We start from the raw sequence: 19,953 nt of genomic DNA on the forward strand, positions 1-19,953 counted from the left end.
TGTGTACAGGAAACCAAGCTGGGAAAAACATAATACATTTATCTTTCTTTACCTTTTATAGTGTGGTCCTGTGGTTGTCATTACTTTTGGTCACGATCTAGAAAGTCTGAGACCAAGAAAGTATAAGTCATGGGGCAAAGCATTGGTTTAATCAGTTTCCAAGGTCAGAGCCTAGAGTACAATGTAACAAGTTTACACTTGTCTCCCATATGTATATTTCCCACATGCACCTGCAGGATTTTGTTGGGGGGAGGAAGATTGGGAATTTTTGTTTGTTTGTTTTTAATCTTTTACTATAGAGCCTTGCCATCCAGCCATCCAGCCCTGGCTGGATTCATCTTGCCATATAGGCCAGGCTGATGTTGAACACAAGGAGATCCGCCTGCCTCTGCTTCGTGGGTGCTCTACTGATTACTCTAATTTTTAAATAATAACTTTGCCTTGACTTATATAAAATGTCGGATACTCACTGAGCATGGTAGGCATACCTTTAGTCTCAGCACCCAGGAGGCCGAGGCAGGAGGGTTAGGTATCCAGGTAGGAGCTTGAACTTCTTTGTGTAGTCACTCCACAGAGAAGCCAAGATTCTTCCCAGTGCAGTGGGGGGAGGGGAGGGGGAATGCATCAACTCCTACACCAAAGATGCTCTTTACATCGTAAGAGTCTCTTGGTGGTGTAGAGCGAAATGCATTTCCCATCTTCCTAGGTTCGTGCCTAGAAGGCGTCTTTTATACCCCCTTTTTTTAAAAGATTTATTTTTATGTATACGATGAGTACACTCTAGCTGTCTTCAGACACACCAGAAGAGGGCATCAGATCCCATTACAGATGGTTGTGAGCCACCATGTGGTTACTGGGATTTGAACTCAGGACCTCTGGAAGAGCAGAGAGTGCTCTTAACCACTGAGCCACCTCCTTTCATTCATGCAGGATTTCCTTTGGGAAATTTTTATATGAGCCACCATACTATCAGCTATTTCAACTTCTATACACTTCAGTTGTTACAATTTAACTTAGTTTTTTTGTTTTTTGGGGGGTTTTTTTGTCTCTTTTTCTTGTGTAAAAATGTTGCCCTTCCATCTGCCAAGGGATTCGGATAGAGGCCACCATCCAGAATTTACTTGAAAGTAAAGGCATAGGGGAAGGGAAGCATATTGTTAATTAAGAGTCCTTAAAACATAGGACAAAATAGTGCCAGAATGTGGAGTTATAAACAGTCAGTCCCACAGGGAGAAGGGCCCATCTCACTGCTTTACTTTTGCTATTCAAATCAACAAGAATTTACTTTTCTAATCTTCTTTCTTAGTAATTTTGTCTCCTAGAAAACTGAGTACGTGAACAATTTAAATCAGAAGAATTAAAATACCTAGTTAGATATAGAGGGCCTTAAGCTCACCATTAATGACTAAATCCAGATTTGATGTGGCCAGAGACATAGGGGGCAACAATTAGACTGAAGGCCTGTGAAGTCCTCCTTTCAGATGTGGGTACCGAGGAGACATTACTATACAAATCACTGTCTTAACCACTTTCAGGCTGTGTGTTTTTCCATTCTTATTCCAAGGCTTGGATATAACCCACTGCCAGCATTTCTCACTGGCCTGGCATTTCCTCAAGTAATAATTGAGGCACACGTTTGTCTAGAGCACAGGCAGAATGGTCCGGTTTGTTTCCTTTCCTTCTGTTCTCATTTAAATTCTTGGAGGACACTGAGTGAGAAGGTGCTAGAAGTCTCCATTCTTCCTGACCAAGTGGCCAGTGCAAGGAGAGCAGCCTTGTGTGGAAACTCCCTTCTCTGCTAAAATCCAGCTTCCAAGGGCAAGCATTAAATCCCTCGCCTTCTGTGGCCTCTGACTTAGCCCAGCCCTCAGTTAAAGTGCTCGTGGATTTGTAACAATGTGTTCTTCCCACCTCCTGGCTGCTCAGAACGGCGGTGCAGACGTGGACATTTTCAGCAGAGTTGCTTATGTTCCCTTGCAGTGTGGCCCTGGCTCATAACATTTGTGTGCGCTTTCCTTTTGGCTTAATTGTAATTAGCCTGCTGTTTGCTGCATTGCTCTTACCTTGCCTAAAGAATTTGCTTTTTCCTTCCATTGTTTGCACTGGTATCTTTTGAATTTCCTCCCTCCTATTTACTTTTTGGCATAAATAATAACTGGTGCTCCCGGCAAGCTTGATAAAGTCTTTTTATTGTGTTCCCTTTTGTCCCCCAGCGATCAAGAGGCAGAGAAATGTCGAAATTTTTTTTTTTTTTTTTTTTGCACATGCACAGCAAAACAGAGGCAAAGTTCTCAGGAAGAACTCTTCCACACTCTGTTATTAAAAGTCTAGATTGCCTATTATTTTCACAGATTTTTCCCTCTAAACCTATCTTAGTTTTAATTTTTCCAAGCATGAAGTTTGCTGTTTTTGAATTGTCAGATTCTGCCTTTACTTCTACTCACACTGGTTTGTGACATTTACTAGAAGAAGCTCATATTTCCTTGGCTTAATAAAGTCACTTTTCCCCCCCTTCAGATTACAGTGGATGGTAGCTATCTAAAAAATGTATCTACTAAAACATATTCTTTTCTAAATTCTGTAAGTTGTGTTAAAAAACATACTTATTAGCTATCTGGGAGGAAAGGAAGAGAAAGAACTTGGGAATTCACCTTTGACCCTAGACCCAAATAAATTACTAGTAGACTAAATGGTTGTCCTAGTTAGGGTCTCTGTTGCTGTGAAGAGACACCATGACCACAGCCACTCTTATAAAGGATAACATTTAATTGGAGGTTGACTGAAAGTTCAGAGGTTTAGTCCGTTATCGTCATGGTGGGAACCATGGCAGCATGTAGGTGGACATGATGCTGGAGAGGCAGTTGAGAGATCTATATCCAGAGCCACAGGCAGCAGGAAGAGTGAGCCTCTGGGCCTGGTGTGAGCTTCGGAGACCTCAAAGCCCATTCCCCAGTGACACATGTCCTCCAACAAAGCCACACCCACTCCAGCAAGGCCACACCTCCTAAAAGTGCCACTCCCTATGGGCCTTTGGAACTATTTCTATGTGGGACCACCACAGTGATTAACTTTTTAAAGAATACATTTTTTGGCTGATAAGATGGCTCGTGGAGTAGAACTTTCCCTCCACCGGGCAGAGCCCGTGAGCTCCTTCCCTAGAACTCCAAAGGCAGGGAGAGAACCAACTCCAAAGTTGTTCCCTGACCTTAGCATATGTGCTGCTACACACGGAGACACACACAGTAAATAAAGCCAGTTACTGTGTATTCAGAAAGATCAGTATGCCTAACTGAACATAGATATACATTTTAAACAATTTTAATGTTTTAAGCAAGAACAGACTGGTGTTTGCCACAAATGGGTCTGAGAAACAATGTCACACCACAAACATAGTGGTGATATATAAATGACACCGAATAAAAATTAGGAAAGATAGGGCTAAATAAAAAATTCTTAAAGATAAAGACCTAACAATAAACAGTGGACATAGTAAAGATTAATTCACCCATCTCTCTAAACAAAGAAATCACAACTTGCAACTCCATGTAGCCTAACATAATCTGCCAACCGGCTCTCACTCGGGGAGGCAAAGGAAAAAGAGCTTGTGTTTTATATTCTAACTTGAGTCTCTGATCAACAGCTGTGTTTCAAAGATGGTTCCCCCAACAGTAAAATAGGGGAATCCGTATTTCCAAAGGATTCTATGAATGTTGGCATTCCATACGCAAAAGAGCTGCATAACAGTTCTTGACAAATAATAGAAACATAATGTATTGGTTCCCTTTCTTCCTTTCCTTGCCAAGACAAAGCCAGGCTCCCTAACCAAGTAGATCCTACAGCCTTCAGCTGACCATGGACCCCTCAGAAAACTCACTCATCAAAGCAAATGAACTTAGACATAGCATCTGAGGGGCTCTGAATCTCCAGGTGTGCGCAGGATGTGTGAGAGGGGCCAAAACAAACACAGGTAGAATGGTATGGTCTTCTCTGCTGGCTTTAGGTGGCTTCTGAGAGCCATGCAGTTTCTGCAACTCTTGTCCCTCTCTCGTCTCCTCTGCAAAACCCAGCTCCAGATTCCAAACTACATTCCAAAGTCCACCCCAGACTGCTCTGCTTGCTCTCAAGTTCTCTTGAGTGTTCTTTTCCCATACCATTTCTCCTCCGAGGCTCTCTCAAATGACCAGGGCCCCATTCAAATGATCCCTCCTCCACACATCTGCCCTGCCTGCATAGGTGGAAGATACCCATCATGCTCTAAATCTCTGCAGCCCAGGATATGCCCTACTGACAGGCTGTGAACACTTTGTTATCCAGGAAAGCTGAATGGAATTGTGCTTTAAAGTGGTCTCTGGCCAACAAACCTGAACTGCCTCTCCTGACTCCTTTCTGAATAAAGGAAGGAAGAGAGGGAGGGAGGGGAGGGGAGGGGAGGGGAGGGGGAAAGAGGGGAGGGGAGAGAGGGAGGAAGGAAGGACAGCAAAAGCAAACTCTCACAAGTACACTGAAATTAAAACAAACCATAATCAGAACCAAGATTTCCTACAAAATTAAAGGCGAGTACCACTGGGTTGAAACACTTTAAAAACCATTTCCTCACTAAAAATAGATTAAAATTCTTGGTCTGAAAGCAGAAACATCCTCTGATGCTTCTAGACTTTCTACCTATGGCACTTCACCGTGTGCACTGCAACTGTTTGCCCGCAGCTCGGGAACTTCAGGTCGTCATCATCAGCGCTTGGTACAAAAGCTTCATCTAGAAGTTATGGTATATAAATTTATGTACACACACACATTTTTAAACTTACATGCTATCTTGGTGCAGTGATTTAAACTACAGTAGAGGTTGGTATTTTAATGTTCTGTTTTAATTAACAATAAAGGTGTATTTATTTATGATATGGTATATGCTATTTTGAAGCATGTCTACATTGTCAAATGGCTAAAGCATTTAATGACGATGACCTCTATTTTGAACTCCCAGACATACATATAAATAAATATTCTTTTGTATTACATGTGACTTCTCCATTCAAATGTCTTCACTTTTTCTGAAATTCACTTAAAATTAGTAACCATCCTATCATTTCTGCAACAAATAGGTTTACTAATAACTTATAGTATATGTTCTCAATTCAGAATTGTTTACAACAATAAAATTGCCAGTTTCCTATAAAGGGGCTATGGAGACTTGTCATAGTCAGTCACGATACAAAATATTTACTACATTTGTGACCCTTATTTCTGGAAAAATCTCATCGAACTGTGTTTTTGTACAAAGAAGACAAATTTTGTGATCAAACTGATATTTCAAATTCATGTAGAATAAAACAAATTCATGATATTTAAATGTAATAACACTCTTTTCCCTGTAGACGAGGTTCCAATGTATCTCTTACACTGGACATGAGTAGCCTGGGCAACGTGGAACCCTTTGTGGCCGTCTCCACCCCCCGGGAGAAGGTAGCCATGGAGTACCTGCAGTCAGCCAGCCGAGTTCTCACAAGGCCACAGCTGAGGGACGTCGTGGCAAGTTCCCACCTGCTTCAAAGTGAATTCATGGTGAGCAGCTCCTTCCTACTCTGTCCTGTATTCCAGGTACTAGGTCCGCATCTGCAAACGGTGCTATCTCGAGCTGTGGGCAAACAGTTGCAGTGCACACGGTGAAGTGCCATGGGTTTAGTCAACTGTTTTACCTGTTGATTGACAGTTGAGGCTGCAAGGCCAGTCTTAACTGACTCGGAGCCAGCAGTGTGCAGTCCACAGGGGACGAGAGAGAGAGAGAGAGAGAGAGAGAGAGAGAGAGAGAGAGAGAGAGAGATTTCTAGATTAGGAATCAGCCTTTCTGTGATCGTGAGGAATTGAATTGTTCAGTTTATTGAAAATGGCCAAAGTCGAGCCTCAGAAACACAAAAAAAGAAAAACAGATAAAACCATAGGTTTTAATACATGTTTAGGAACGGGGTTCAAGCTTACTTTAGAAAAGCCACTGAGTCTGCAGTGCAGAAGGCACTGAGGGGAGCCAATTGGCTGTAAGGTGTCAAAGATAAAATATTCTCAGAGAAATTGAGACAATCTGTAACACTAAACAAAACATTGCTTTTAATGAATGAGGCAGCCAAACTAATGGAGAAGTTACTGCCAGTACTCAGGGTGGTTTTTCCTTTTTCTTTTTTTTTTTTTTTTTTTTGGTTTGGTTTTCATTTTTAATTTGGGCAATACAATTCAAGAAAGACCAAGTATGGGCTAAAAATAATAATGAATGCTATACAAAGTTATTTTAGAAAAATCAATAATGCATCGTTTTGCATGCGATCAATATTGCATGGAAAGATACGACACACAGAGAATAAAGTTGGAGGAGAAGTTCTAGGTATTGCCTGAAGGAAATACTCGTGTTTTTAGATGACTTGACACCAGAGTTACACAGCTTAAGCTATACTGATCAAATATATTAAATAGATGGTCCTGTGGTCAGTTCAAATATGTGGCACCAGACTAGTAGAGATCTAACAGTAGTGTGTTAGACTCCCTGTTAGAGACACCAAATATCATCAACCTTCCGAAGTAAGATACTGACATGGAGTTTGTAAGATGAGACGCCTTCGTGTGTCACATTTTTATATGGTGAGCAAATTAAACCTAGAAATGAAAGAACTGGTTAATGTCACACTGCTTAGCATCTAGACCCTGTTCTAGGGCTGTCAATGTGTCTCTGAAATACACCCTTGGCAGAGCCCAGATTCCTGAAAGGAAAGATGAAGCCATTATGGAGAGCAACCATGTAGGGTTCCAACAGATTGTCAGTGTGTGCCTGAGAACAGTGGAAAATGAAAGAGAATGGGGTTTTTAAAGTTTTTGAACAAAGTTGAAAAGTGATGTCACAGCCAGAGGCTTACTGAGTGTTCTCTCTCTGTGTAGTAACTACATAGAAAAGAATGTTTCCAAATACACGGGGCTGTTTCTTAGACGTTAGCTTACAGGCTGTATCTTATCTACTAAGATTCTGACCAGCCGGTGTACTAGTCTGCTGTTTTCTAAATGACTTTGAAGTCCAGTAGATCATGGGGCCAATGTCCCCTGTGAACATGTTCTTTGTGTCAGAATTAAATACACAATTTGAATCATTTATTTTCCAGGAAATACCAATGAACTTTGTGGATCCCAAAGAAATTGATATTCCACGTCATGGAACTAAAAATCGTTATAAGACCATTTTGCCAAGTAAGTTTCTTGAGTGGAAAATTTGCACCATAAATCAGTATCACCCATTCACCTCTGCCTCATAGTCTTTCCAACCCTCATAACACCCTCATAGACACCAAGCTTAGAGATGAAATATATGTCAAGACTGGGCATCGCTAGTCACCCGAAGTTGAGTAACTTCATTTCATGCTACTTTCACCACACCGACAAAGATCCATGGTTCTAAAACACCATTGCATTACACATCGCAGTTAACCAATTTTCGTTATAGGGTTAGATGATTTTGTACACGAAGAAAAAGAAATTGAATCTTGCCTTGGACCATATATAAAAATTAACTCAAAATGGATAGTATACTTGCATGTAGATAGGAGTTAAGACAAGGGGGATGGAGGGAGGGAGGGAGGGAGGGAGGGAGGGAGGGAGGGAGGGAGGGAGGGAGGGAGGGAGGGAAGGCACAAATTCTCCATAAGCTTGAAGTAGCCAGTGGCTTCTTAGATGACACCAAAAGTTCAAACCACAAGAAGACAGAGGGAGTGAATGTCACTGAAATACCCAAGTTTCACATTTCAAATGTCATCATTAAAAAGAGAGAAAGAGATAACCCACAGAATGGGACAATAGCTACAGAACAAACATTTGATAAGAGACTTGTATATAGAATCTAAAAAGTATTCTGACAGCCCAATATTAAAGTTGACAATGCAATATTTTAGGACAATATTTTTAATTTTTGAAATTAAGATATAGTTGTATCATTTTCTCCTTTCTCTTTCCTCCCCACAACTATTCCCAAGTATCTACCTTGCTCTATCTCAGGCTCATGCTGATTTTTTCTTTAGGGGTGGTGTGTGTGTGTGTGTGTGTGTGTGTGTGTGTGTGTGTGTGTGTGTGTGTGTGTGTTTGTGTGTATTCCTAAAGTATGACCTGTTCAGTCTTTATAATATTAGTACAACACCAATATACTTGCTAACATAGAAGGAGGCAAATCTCACCAAGTCCTAACCATAGGCAACTAAGGATCGCTGAGAACAGGAAAAGTAGCCTTGCCCAGGAAGGAGCTCTCCAATTGGTTATCCATTGGATGGTCAGCCCTGAAATCAGACACAACAAAGTCATTTAAAAATAGAGAAAGTTCCTTGACTAGAAACTCTTTATAGCAGACATCTAGCTGACCAATAAGCGTAAAAGACTACCAGTATGACTGTCCATTAGAGAGCTCAGAAGCAGAGAGAAACATCACTTCATATCCACCACGGTTATCATTATTATGTAAATAGACGCAATAAAATGTTGACAAGAATGGAGAGAAATCAGAACCTTTAAATGTCATTAGCCAGACTGGAGAGTAGCTGCTTAATTTGCAGTTCCTCAACAGCTAAGTCTTGATGGGACCTTGGGACACAACTCATAGTAGAGAGTTTGCCTAATATCACAGGACTTTAGCCTTGGTTCCTCTTACCACAGAAAAATGTTATAATATAAATTATATGTCATTATTAATATATATGACCCAAATAACTACTCCTAAGCATATACTCAGTGAAATGAGACAGGTTCACCCAAAATTGTTCATAAAATATTAATAGTAGCATAGTTTATAATAACTAAAAACTAGAAATGACTCAAATGCCTATTGAGAGAGGCTGATGGGATATCAATACAGTCAAGGTGTGTTACGTAAACACATAAAAATTCAATGTGATGAAACACGTTTTTATAATTAAAACATGTTCATTTTAAAAACGAAAAGGTACTGAGTTTTTAAATATTAATTTTATTAGTTTACTCATAAGGTACAAAACACATTTTCACATTTGTATTAATAGAAACATTTCAATCAAATAATGAAAGAATTACTATCGATGCTGTATATGGGTCTCCTCCTCTGGCAAAAATCACTCCACTGTAATGTACTTTTAATCGGTCAAGATAGTTAAGTCTATTTCTTAAGCCATAGTTCATTATCAAAAGATATTTTATTTATGAGTGTACTCATCAGGAGAGAATAGAAAGGATCTCTCTCTTTCTCTTTCTTTGTCTCTCTCTCTGTCTCTCTCTCTCTCTGTCTCTCTCTCTGTCTCTCTCTGTCTCTCTCTGTCTCTCTCTCTCTGTCTCTGTCTCTGTCTCTGTCTCTCTCTGTCTCTCTGTCTCTCTGTCTCTCTCTCTCTCTCTCTCTCTCTCTCTCTCTCTCTCTCTCTCTCTCCCCCCTAAAATTCTTTCTAAACTATACCAAGAATTAAGTAATCAGGACAGGTGTCCCATTGCAATGATAGTATGTCCTCTGGTTTCAAAGAGTTTTCAGTCTGTTCTGGTTGCTTCAAAGCCCAGCCTTCTCTGTTTCCTGCCACAGATGATATCAGACAACAGCTGTGGAGTCTGAATCAGCTTTTCCCTTTCTAGAACTGGGTGGGCTACTTGGTGCAGGGTAACAGTGCTGACAACTGAAATGATGGATTTTCAGTGGAAAGGATCTGTAGCTCAAAAACCCCCACCCTCGTTTCCCAAGCAGTAACTCAGGATAGATAGTTTAGACAAGTCACACCATTGGCTCAAAGTATCGGAGAAGACTTTAGTAACAGACATAGCTGTTCTTTGTGGCTTGTTTTAGTCTTTAAGTCATCATACAATGGAATAATTAGCTAGTGATCAGGACTTTAAATATCGTGATTGCCTTTACTGTGCCATAATAAGCTCTTTGGCTGGAAGCTTGTCCGTGTATGTATGCACTGGAAAGGCTATCTGGTTTTGTGAGTCTGTGGATAACCAACAGCCAATTGAATTGTTGCAATTTCTTTGAGGACCATGTCAAGTTCAGAGCTGGCTAAGTATTAGGTTAAGGGGCAGAGGTCAAGTTTGGGTCAAATTGTCTTGCAGTGTAAACAAATATTAGAGGTAAATGCTCTCTCTCAAATCACAGAAGTAACAAGGGAAGACCCAACACCTGTCAGCGCGGAGAGATGATACATAACAGACATGTATAATACCGCATCATATATATTTACTTATTTATATAAATGTAAAGCAATGTGTACACAAAACCCATTCACTATGGCCACTACTCCTTACTTAAAATGGTAATCTATAGCGAGAAGTCTCAATAGTGTTTTCCATAGACACTAGATTTATATGGTGTGCTTATTACAAGGCAGATACACCAGCAAGTGAACCGCTCACTAAAGCATCAACTTCTGTAGCTAAAGCAAGATCCTAGAGTTAGGTTTCATTCCCATGAAGGGCCACTTCATCTTTTTCCTTTCTTTATCCCCCACCCCCAGGGGGGAAAAACAAGGACACTACTACGCTCTGAATTTACTGAAGATATTCAATGTGTAACCTCTACTAACTAGTAGAGTCCTAACTAATAGATTAAGAACCAATATTAGATTCTATTTTCCTTCCCAACCTAAATGGTGGTGGGTATGTTATTCATTTATCTAGAATAAATTCCAGAAAATAAGTAAGCACCATATGTATAGAAGAATCCCCTTTCAAACATAGACTATTAAGAACCCCATTCTCTCTTCTTTTCTCGTCGTCCTTACACATGAGTTTCCAAGTCACCACCATCCTCCCCTGCTGAGATCAGCTCTCCACGGCAATAGGAATGTTCACTATAGACAACATGATATACATTACATTACACAGATTGACCGAGTTCGGTGAAGATGAGGTACTAAAGCCACACTATTTTAGAGACGCTTCCTTTAAAAATGAATACAGCATTTTCAATGTAAAATTGGGTAGAAATGGCCAATGCCAATAAAAGCCAATATGCCCCTAACCAACTGTTGTAGAAAACATAAAGACGTGGCATGATTTCAGAAGGCCTGGAGGCAATGACATGGTTTGAAATGATTTGTGTCATTTGGCTTATGAGGACTATAGCTGATGAGATGGCCATTGGGCCAGGGCCTACTGGGCTTTCATTTGCCCATTGTGATCCATCAGAGAAACTCCCATAAGTGCTGGAGGCCCGTCTTCCAGAAGAGGTCTATGTTCCTGAACCTCAATTCTTTATCCTTTGTGAGGTTACCCCTGACCCCTAACTGATCCTCTCCACAGTCATCCTGCTTCTTTCTGGTCATCCAAAAAGGCAGGGAGGAGTTTTGTAGTGTTTTGGGTAAACCGAGCAAAAGTCTGCCTTTTATGAACAAGACTGTGTTTCAGTTTAGAATATGCTGATAGAGTGCCAGCCACTGCCTAAGGGAACTTCTCTTAGACTTACAGGTTACTGATGCAGGAACTCTGAAGTGTTGAGAGCAGTGGCATCTTGTGGTGATCGGTAACGTTTGTTATTTGAGGAACAGACTGAGAACTCGTTGAACTGAGCTCTCTGCTCTTCAACTTCCTTTCCCCCTCGCTCGCCCCCCACGCACCCTTGCTGATAGCATACCTTTCAATCCCAGCAAATCAAGGAGCACTGCTGAGATAGGTGCAGGTGAGGCCAGGCAGGCCGAGGTCCTGAAGGGCTGGGTCAGGTGATACAGTGGAATACAAAGAAATGGGAGAGGGCAGAGATGCTTTTCTGAAGGAACAGGAGCAAAGCAGGATTGTAAACTACAACTCTAAAAGAAAAAGAGAAGGGTCCAGATGAGAGAGGAGTCAAGAATCAGAACTCCATTAAAAGATGTCAAGACCTACATCAGAATCACCGGTCAGTGAGGGCACCAAATGTCAGAGATAAATCAAGAGACAGACATACACAGACACTGGGTGAATAGCCCTGAACTGACACACTTCTCTTTGCTGCTAATGGTTGACCTGGAGATTTTTGTTTTGTTTTGTTTTTTGTCTTTGAAAAGTAAATCTACTCACTGTGTTCTCTCTGGCTTCTTCCTCAGATCCCCTCAGCAGGGTGTGCTTAAGACCAAAAAATATAACTGACCCATTGAGTACTTACATCAATGCTAATTACATTCGGGTAAGTAACTAGACAATTCTCTCTGGTGAGCATGCTGACTACAATTTGGAATTGTTGCCTTTATCTTTTGTCTCCCCTAAGAAATGTTCCCAGCTTTCTTTCCTCTTTCCTCAGAATAAAGTTTGTTTTCATTTGGTCGCCAGCGTTTCATGTATACATTATAGTCTTACCAACACTGGTGACAGGTGTTTCACACAGAGTCCTCCCTACTTTCTGTGAGTCCTCCTTGGCTGTGAGTCCTCCTTGGCTGGGATTCCCTGAGTACAAGCTATGTGTGGATGCCCTTGTGGTACTGAACTTTACAACCATTATTACCTGGCAAGCCGGATTTTCTGGGAAATGCCATGAACCTCCACACCTCCGTTCTTCCGAAGATCATCCCCCCCAAATGTCCACTACAATCTATGAACATAAGCCAATATGTTTGTCTCTTTACTCCACATAGGGCTACAGTGGCAAGGAGAAAGCCTTCATTGCCACACAGGGCCCCATGATCAACACTGTGAATGACTTCTGGCAGATGGTTTGGCAAGAAGACAGTCCTGTGATTGTTATGATCACGAAACTCAAAGAGAAAAATGAGGTATGTATCCTGAATGTTAGACACGTTACTTCTACCATTTGAACTGAATGAGACGACCATGAACTTACAAAATGTTTATATGAGATAGACAAAGACAGTAACTGACCAGGTCATGCTATACCTCCAGCAAATAACAGTTGGTATTGTTCTAGGAGTAACAGTCTTCCTTCAGGCAAGTTAACGTATACGGTTCACATGTATATCACTGGCATACATATATCTCAGTAAAAAAACACAAAGGGCAAGGAAATAAAATTATTACAAATAAGTGATTTTTTTATTTACTAACAGGTACCATTTGGGTTGTTGGCACTTGTATGTACTCAGTAAATAAAATAAAGCAAGATCCCTTCCGTGGGTAATTTTAACTTCCTAGTGGGAGAAACACTACAAATCTGTTAATAACTGTGTAGGGGAAGAGGTAGATGCTGTTGGATGCTAACCAGACCAGAATAAGGGAGTGGCGTGTGCTGGGCAGTGGGATAAGGGAGGAGTGAGCGACAGTGTGAAATCGGGGGACAAGTAGGGGCTCATTAGGAAAATGAGGCTGAAAGAAACACTGGAAAGAAGTAATAAAAATCAAATAAATTTTCTAATATCATTATAGCAAGAAATCCAATGTGGAATCTCTGGCCCTGTTCTTTCTCCCAGCCCCATGCTTTCAGAATAAGACTCAGACTCAAAATATATTTACAAATAGCTTGGCTATATAGCTAGGCTCTGCTCTGATAGAATCATAGTTAAAATAGCCCATTATTTTAACCTACGTTCTGCTGCACAGCTGGTTACCTCTGCTCAGGTGCCGTCCATCTCCTCACATCTTCCCAGGTGACTCTTCCCATGCCTAGCTCTATCCCAGAATCCTTTCTGCCTCCCGATGTCCCACCTCTATTTCCTGCCTAAACCATAGGCCATGGGCTTTCTAATTGACAAGTGATGTATCCATACAATACACAAGATACTCTCTCTACAATCCAAAATCCAGAAAAAGGTAGATTTATTTCCACACTGGCCATTTTTTCTGAGGATTTAGCTTGCAGAATGACTTAGTCTGTACTTTGCACCATAAGAACAAAAATGGGCAGTTCCTGAAGGCTACTCCCCATATGCTGGCCATCTTGCTGAAATAGTTGAGACCTTGACTTCCATTAATATTTGTTTTCTTGTCAAAATTATTACACCATTTAGGGAAACTCAGATTTCTCTTTCTTTTTTTCTTTTGGTGAGTTATAAGTTCACATGTATAATTCTGCAACTACGTGAGAGAATCCAAGCCCACAAAACTTAAAAACTCTTAAAAGCTTGCTGCTTTCTTTCAATTTTGCTGTAACAAATGCACTGTGTCCTAGAAGACTAGTATGTTTTTATGAATAGACGAAGTTACACATGCAGCTCTCTCTGATTCTGCGCGTCTGATATGAAGCCTAGGATGGTACAGTAGAAAGAAGCCCAACCAATCCTTTGCACACACAGTTCAGTCTGTCGCCACGTTGACTCATTGACCACCCATGACCATGACCGGTTGGTTAAGGTGCGTTTTCAGCTTTGCGGTAGAAAGGATTCTCCAAGTTTCAAAGGCATATCCTCTAAATGTGCACATCTGTGCGCACGTGTAGAGAATTTATGTAATATGGTAACTGGTTCCACTATAACCCAAGTACACTGGGCAAACTATGGGCACACACAGAACTTTAAAAACCTAAAGGAATTTCCAAAGCACAGTTCAATTTTTCAAAAATTTAATGAGCGCTATAGAACCAGAGAAGTACGGACTGCTTATATTTTAGTGACTTACAAGAGTTAGAGACAGCCTGGGCCTGCAGGAGCCAGAAGTTACAATGTGAGCTCCTGTAAGGGATGCAAAATAGGAAAAGCAACGATAAGCCACACAGTTACATCTGTCTGCCAAACTAAGACTCTAAGAGCAAGTTAATCTGTCCAAATCTGGCTTTCCTGTTTTGATTAAAAACTATCAATTGATTATTCAAAACTGGGAAAGCTCAGACATTAAAAATCAGAAAATTCCAGGTGGAACCATCAACATGGCCTAGTTAGCAGCACTCTGTGCACTTTATAAAAACAAAAGCAACTTGGTTGGTAGATACAGATAGATAGATAGATAGATAGATAGATAGATAGATAGATAGATAGATAGATAGATAGATAGGTAATAAACAGGTTATCTATAGATAGATGTATATGTGTGTGTATATATATTCACTATATGTGTGTGTCCATTTTAGATCTATACATATACCTCATGGAACTTCCCGGTATTAGGAAAGGATCAGCCAAACTTGCATTCACAAGTTAAAGTTATGAGAAACACAAGTAAATAAAACAAACAAGTAAATAAGAAAAATCAGAAGAAACAACCAGAAATACATCCAGAAGAAGTTAAAAATTATAAATGCACGGTTTAGTAAAATAAGGTGGCATGTAAAACATAAAGCAAACTTTTTGAGAAAGTAATTGTTAGTACACACACACACATACACACACAGACACACACATACATATACACTCACATACACACACATTCATACACACATACACACACACATACACACACAGACACACACATACATATACAGTCACATACACACACATTCATACACACATACACACACACATACACACACAGACACACACATACATATACACTCACATACACACACATTCATACACACATACACACACATATACACACACACACACACATACATATACACTCACATACACACACATTCATACACACATACACACACATATACACACACACATACACACACAGACACACACATACATATACACTCACATACACACACATTCATACACACATACACACACATATACACACACACATACACACACAGACACACACATACATATACACTCACATACACACACATTCATACACATATACACACACACAGAGAGAGAGAGAGAGAGAGAGAGAGAGAGAGAGAGAGAGAGAGAGACTAGGAAGATTTGCAGTCAGACCAAAAGGCACCAGAAATAAATGCACAGAAAACACTAAAGATCATCATGTGGATAGACACACCCAAACACATGAATAAAAACAAATATTTAAAAACCAAACATAAGAAATTAACACATGTTATCATTGATTAATGTCAGCATTTTTTGAAATATATTTGTAAGAGAAAATAATGCCTACTGTAAACTGTACACAATCATTATGAAATAATGTTGGGGAAGTGTATGCACAGGAGACGTGTGCCCGTGAAAGTTACCCGATTTCGTAGTAGCTCTAGGCTATATTACGATTTTTATTCACTCGGGCATTTTAATCCTCAACTCCTGTGATTCATCATTTGCTCACTTGTGACAAGGATCAGAAATGTGGCTGGGCGCGGCGGTGGCACATGCGTGTAATCCCAGCATTCTGGAGGTAGATGCAAGTGGCTCTCTGAGTTTGAGGCCAGTCTGGTTTGGACAACTAGGGATACACAGAGAAACCCTGTCTGGAAAAAACAAACAAAACAAAAAGAAAGAAAGAAAGAAAGAAAGAAAGGAAGGAAGGAAGGAAGGAAGGAAGGAAGGAAGGAAGGAAGGAAGGAAGGAAGACAGACAGACAGACATCATAAATATGCTGTAATCTGTTCCTTGTACTCTTTGAATGTTCCATACATTTGTACAATATATATTGATCATATCTATCCAGCCATTAATCCTCCTAGCTCCCTAATGCCTGCCCAATCCAGCATTTTTTAGGTCAAGAACTAAGGTTGATAGTCAGAGAACATTTTTCTAATTATTTTATTTATTTACATTTCAAATGTTGTCCCCCTTCTCGGTCCCCTCTCCATGAGTCCCATCCCCATCCCATGTCCCTCCCCTTCGCCTCTAAGGGTTTAAGCATTGTAATGACCTAACATAACGCATTTCAGAAAAACCTACTAGGAGCACTTGGGACTATGTCAATGCCCCGGTGAACGCTGACCCTTCTTTAATGCTATCATTGTCCCAGAACTGCCGAGGGTCAGATCTGTATGTTAAAGTGCTACAGGTCCCTCCCCAGGGAGTGCATAGGCTGTGCTCTCTCCCCATCCTGCCCCTGCAAGGGAGAACTTCTTTTCCAATTTAATTTCTTGGTACCACTCTCAGATTTCACTATGCCCACAAGAGAACTGTGTGGATCTGTGAAACGCTAGGATGCTTTTTAAAAATTAATTCCCACACTGAACTGTTATCCAGGACTTTGTTTATCTCTTTGGCTGTGAAACTCAACATGGAGATGTACTTTATTGGGGTTGTTGTTGTTGGTGGTGGTGGTGGTGGTGGTGGTGGTGATGTCGTTGTCGTCGTCGTCATCATCATCATCATCATTTGGTCTCTTATCCTCTTTTAATATCTGAGATTCACACCCAGGGACATGAAAGTCGAGCGTGTTATATACTTGCTGTGTAATCTGCTGCTCATTCATTTCCTGTAGGCAGTCATAAGCCTTACAGTGCAAGGCACGGTTTGTAGCTATTCCTTCACTGCTGAGTTAAAATAAAAAAGCTTCAGGCCCAGGCTCCTCAAGAATACACATGCAATGGCGTACAGGGAACTCTGATGTTCTAGAGATCAAAGTGATGCTGAGAAGTCTGCTTTAGAGGAGTATGCTGTGGGTTCACACCACCAGGAAAGTGCTGGTCACTGAACACCGGCCAGCTCTCAATTGTGTTCGGCGTGACTGTTTAAAATAGACAAAACTCATTTCCTCCTCTGAAGAATGCAGAGGCGGACATGTCCTTAGAGGTTCCCAGGCTGTATCTGTTTATAACTGTTTACTTTCTAGTAAATACAGGAGTGCGTGGTCACCATCTTCTTTTGGGTAACCCCAGGAATCTGTTAATTTTACAAAGTGCAAATTAAACAAAAATAAATAAATAAAAATAAAAACTAGAATTGAAAAATAAGTTCTTAGAATGAGAGAGACCGGGCTGCAGGCAATATTGAGCTCTTTTATTTTATTTTTTTTTAATGAATCTTGACATGAAGAGAATTCCCTTATGTAATGAAATAATATTGAAAACAGTGTTCACATGAAGCATTGTATTTCTAGAGTCTTATTGTAATCTAGGGATCAAACAGACAGATAATGTAGAGTGTAGATGTAACTCAGTGTTGGAGTCCTTGCTTAGACTATGTACGCCCTGGGAATGTAGGACCTAGGAAGAAAGAGTGGGGGAAGGGGAAAGAGAAATAAAGGAAGAAAGGAGAGAAGGATGGACAAAGGTCATAGAAGGAAAGAAAGAAAGAAAGAAAGAAAGAAAGAAAGAAAGAAAGAAAGAAAGAAAGAAAGAGAGAAAGAGAGAGAGAGAGAGAAAGAAATGAAGGAAGGAGAAAGGGATGGAAGAAAAGTCAAAGAAAGAAAAAGGAAGGAAAGAAAAGAAAGAAAAAGGGAGAGAGGGAGGAAGAAAAAGTCAAAGAAAGAAAGGAGAGAAGGAGGGAGGGAGGGAAACGAGAACGGGGGGGAGGGGAAGACAAAATGGCAGACAAACAGTTCTATTTAAACTTACTGTGATGACCCCTGCCTATAGTCTCAGCCTTTGGAAAGGATCACAAGGTCAGGGTCCCCTTGAGCTCTGTAGTTCAACTTTGTCTCAGAAAAAAAAAATGTTTACAATCTTCCTGTAAGTCAATCAAAGTTCTCACACACCTCTGAACAACACTTGCTGTAGCTCCCTCTTGAACTGGGAAAGAAAGGAAGGAAATGTCGATGTCCCTGTTATACACACCGAGTGCCTGTGCCGAGGGCTGTCTGATGTCCATGGCTCTGTCCTGTATTCAATGTGTGAGTGCAGGAAAACCAGCACCCCCACTGTAGAGACGGAGTGAGGAAGGACTGACCTCCCCTGGGACAGCTTATGCTAGATGACAGAACTTCTCAGAGGGAAGAAGTCATTGGTAGAGCCTGCAAGTTAGCACAGGATAGAAGTCCTGTTCTAGTTCAGACTTGGTTAGTGTGGGAGCCCATACTCTCAAGCATACACAAAAGGAAGGAGACAAACAGCCTCCCACTGGTCTCAGGAAAGAATGCTATGCAGAATTTATCTTTCTTGAGGTGGGGGAGTTCCCTGATGACTTAGCCTAGTATAATGCTTCTGTCGAGGCATGTCCATGTCTATATACACTTTCCATACACTATTTCTCTTCCCATACACTTTTGTCGGAGTTACCAGAGTGACTTGAGTTGTACACCCTATTGTTGGTGAGAGGTTCACTTACTCAGCCATTGCAAACAGTTTAATGTCAGTGCCCCATTCAGGGACCACGTGTTAACTTTCCCTGTCTTTCAATTCCTTCCCCTCTCTGTCTGACAAAATTATACAAAGCATTCATTGCCATTAAATATTTTGGCCCAAAGTTAACACAGTGCCTGAAGTGTAATATCTTCCGGGGGGGGAACTGGGGGGGGGGACGCTGAGGGGGATGGTCCAGCCAAACAACTGCAATCTAGTGTGCCTGCCGGGAGCACAGGTGCAATACTGGGGAGTTGGGAAAGGGAGACCGGAAAGGGCATTTGCCATGAGGATCCGAAGTTACATTAAAATCTTTGGTTTTCCTCATACAGACTGTGACGAATCGTGGAGGATCTTTTTAATGCAGAGTGCCGATGTGGTTTGCACATTAGGAACACCATTGGCAGAGGATCTAGGGCTTGGGTTTGGAAAACTCAGAGAGAAGCAAGGTAGAAAGTTGTAGCAATAGTCCAGACAAGAAATGCTGAGGTACTGAACTAAGGCAGGGTCAGGGCCCTGAGAAAGGGAGGTAGAAGGTGTTCCAGAGCTGAGGGCCACAAGGCTTTGTCTTGACTGAAGGTAAGAAAGATAAAGGCTCCGGTTTGGAGTACTAGAGGGCAATGGTGGTGAGAGCCCAGGACTCTGGTGTAGAGCGCTAGTGGGTGGTGGTGGCGAGAGCTCGGATTAGGGAAATGAAAGGAAATTATGAGGGAAGAAAATGAGATTAGCATTTCAAGTATGAAGTTTGGGGAGTTCCAGAAACTTTTGGGAGGTGCTCAGAATGTAAGGTCTAGAGCTCTGTATGGGCAAGAGGTGGAGATGGGACGCATTAGGAAGACAGGGCAAGGCTTAGCATTGACATAAAGAAGAATGGGGTATCTGCAACTCACTGTGGACTGTGCTTTCAACATCACGAGCACCCTCTTTGTCCTAATTCATCAAAGCAGTATTTTTAATAACTACTAAAATCCCATTGTATGGATATC

At 41.0% G+C, this 19,953-nt stretch overlaps 1 protein-coding gene across 3 annotated transcripts in view; it reads left to right on the top strand.

Moving 5' to 3' along the window:
- The window catches only part of Ptprr (protein tyrosine phosphatase, receptor type, R), a 267,022-nt gene that overhangs the window by 219,082 nt on the left and 27,987 nt on the right, over window positions 1-19,953 (top strand). For all 3 annotated transcript variants that reach the window (XM_063264355.1, NM_053594.2, NM_001113390.1), the window contains 4 exons: window positions 5,373-5,559; window positions 7,137-7,221; window positions 12,048-12,127; window positions 12,573-12,710. In XM_063264355.1, coding sequence (XP_063120425.1) covers window positions 5,373-5,559; window positions 7,137-7,221; window positions 12,048-12,127; window positions 12,573-12,710 — 490 coding nt within the window. The remainder of the gene's footprint in view (window positions 1-5,372; window positions 5,560-7,136; window positions 7,222-12,047; window positions 12,128-12,572; window positions 12,711-19,953) is intronic.

The sequence above is a fragment of the Rattus norvegicus genome, chromosome 7, assembly GCF_036323735.1.
Source record: "Rattus norvegicus strain BN/NHsdMcwi chromosome 7, GRCr8, whole genome shotgun sequence".
In the NCBI taxonomy this organism is placed as follows: domain Eukaryota; kingdom Metazoa; phylum Chordata; class Mammalia; order Rodentia; family Muridae; genus Rattus; species Rattus norvegicus.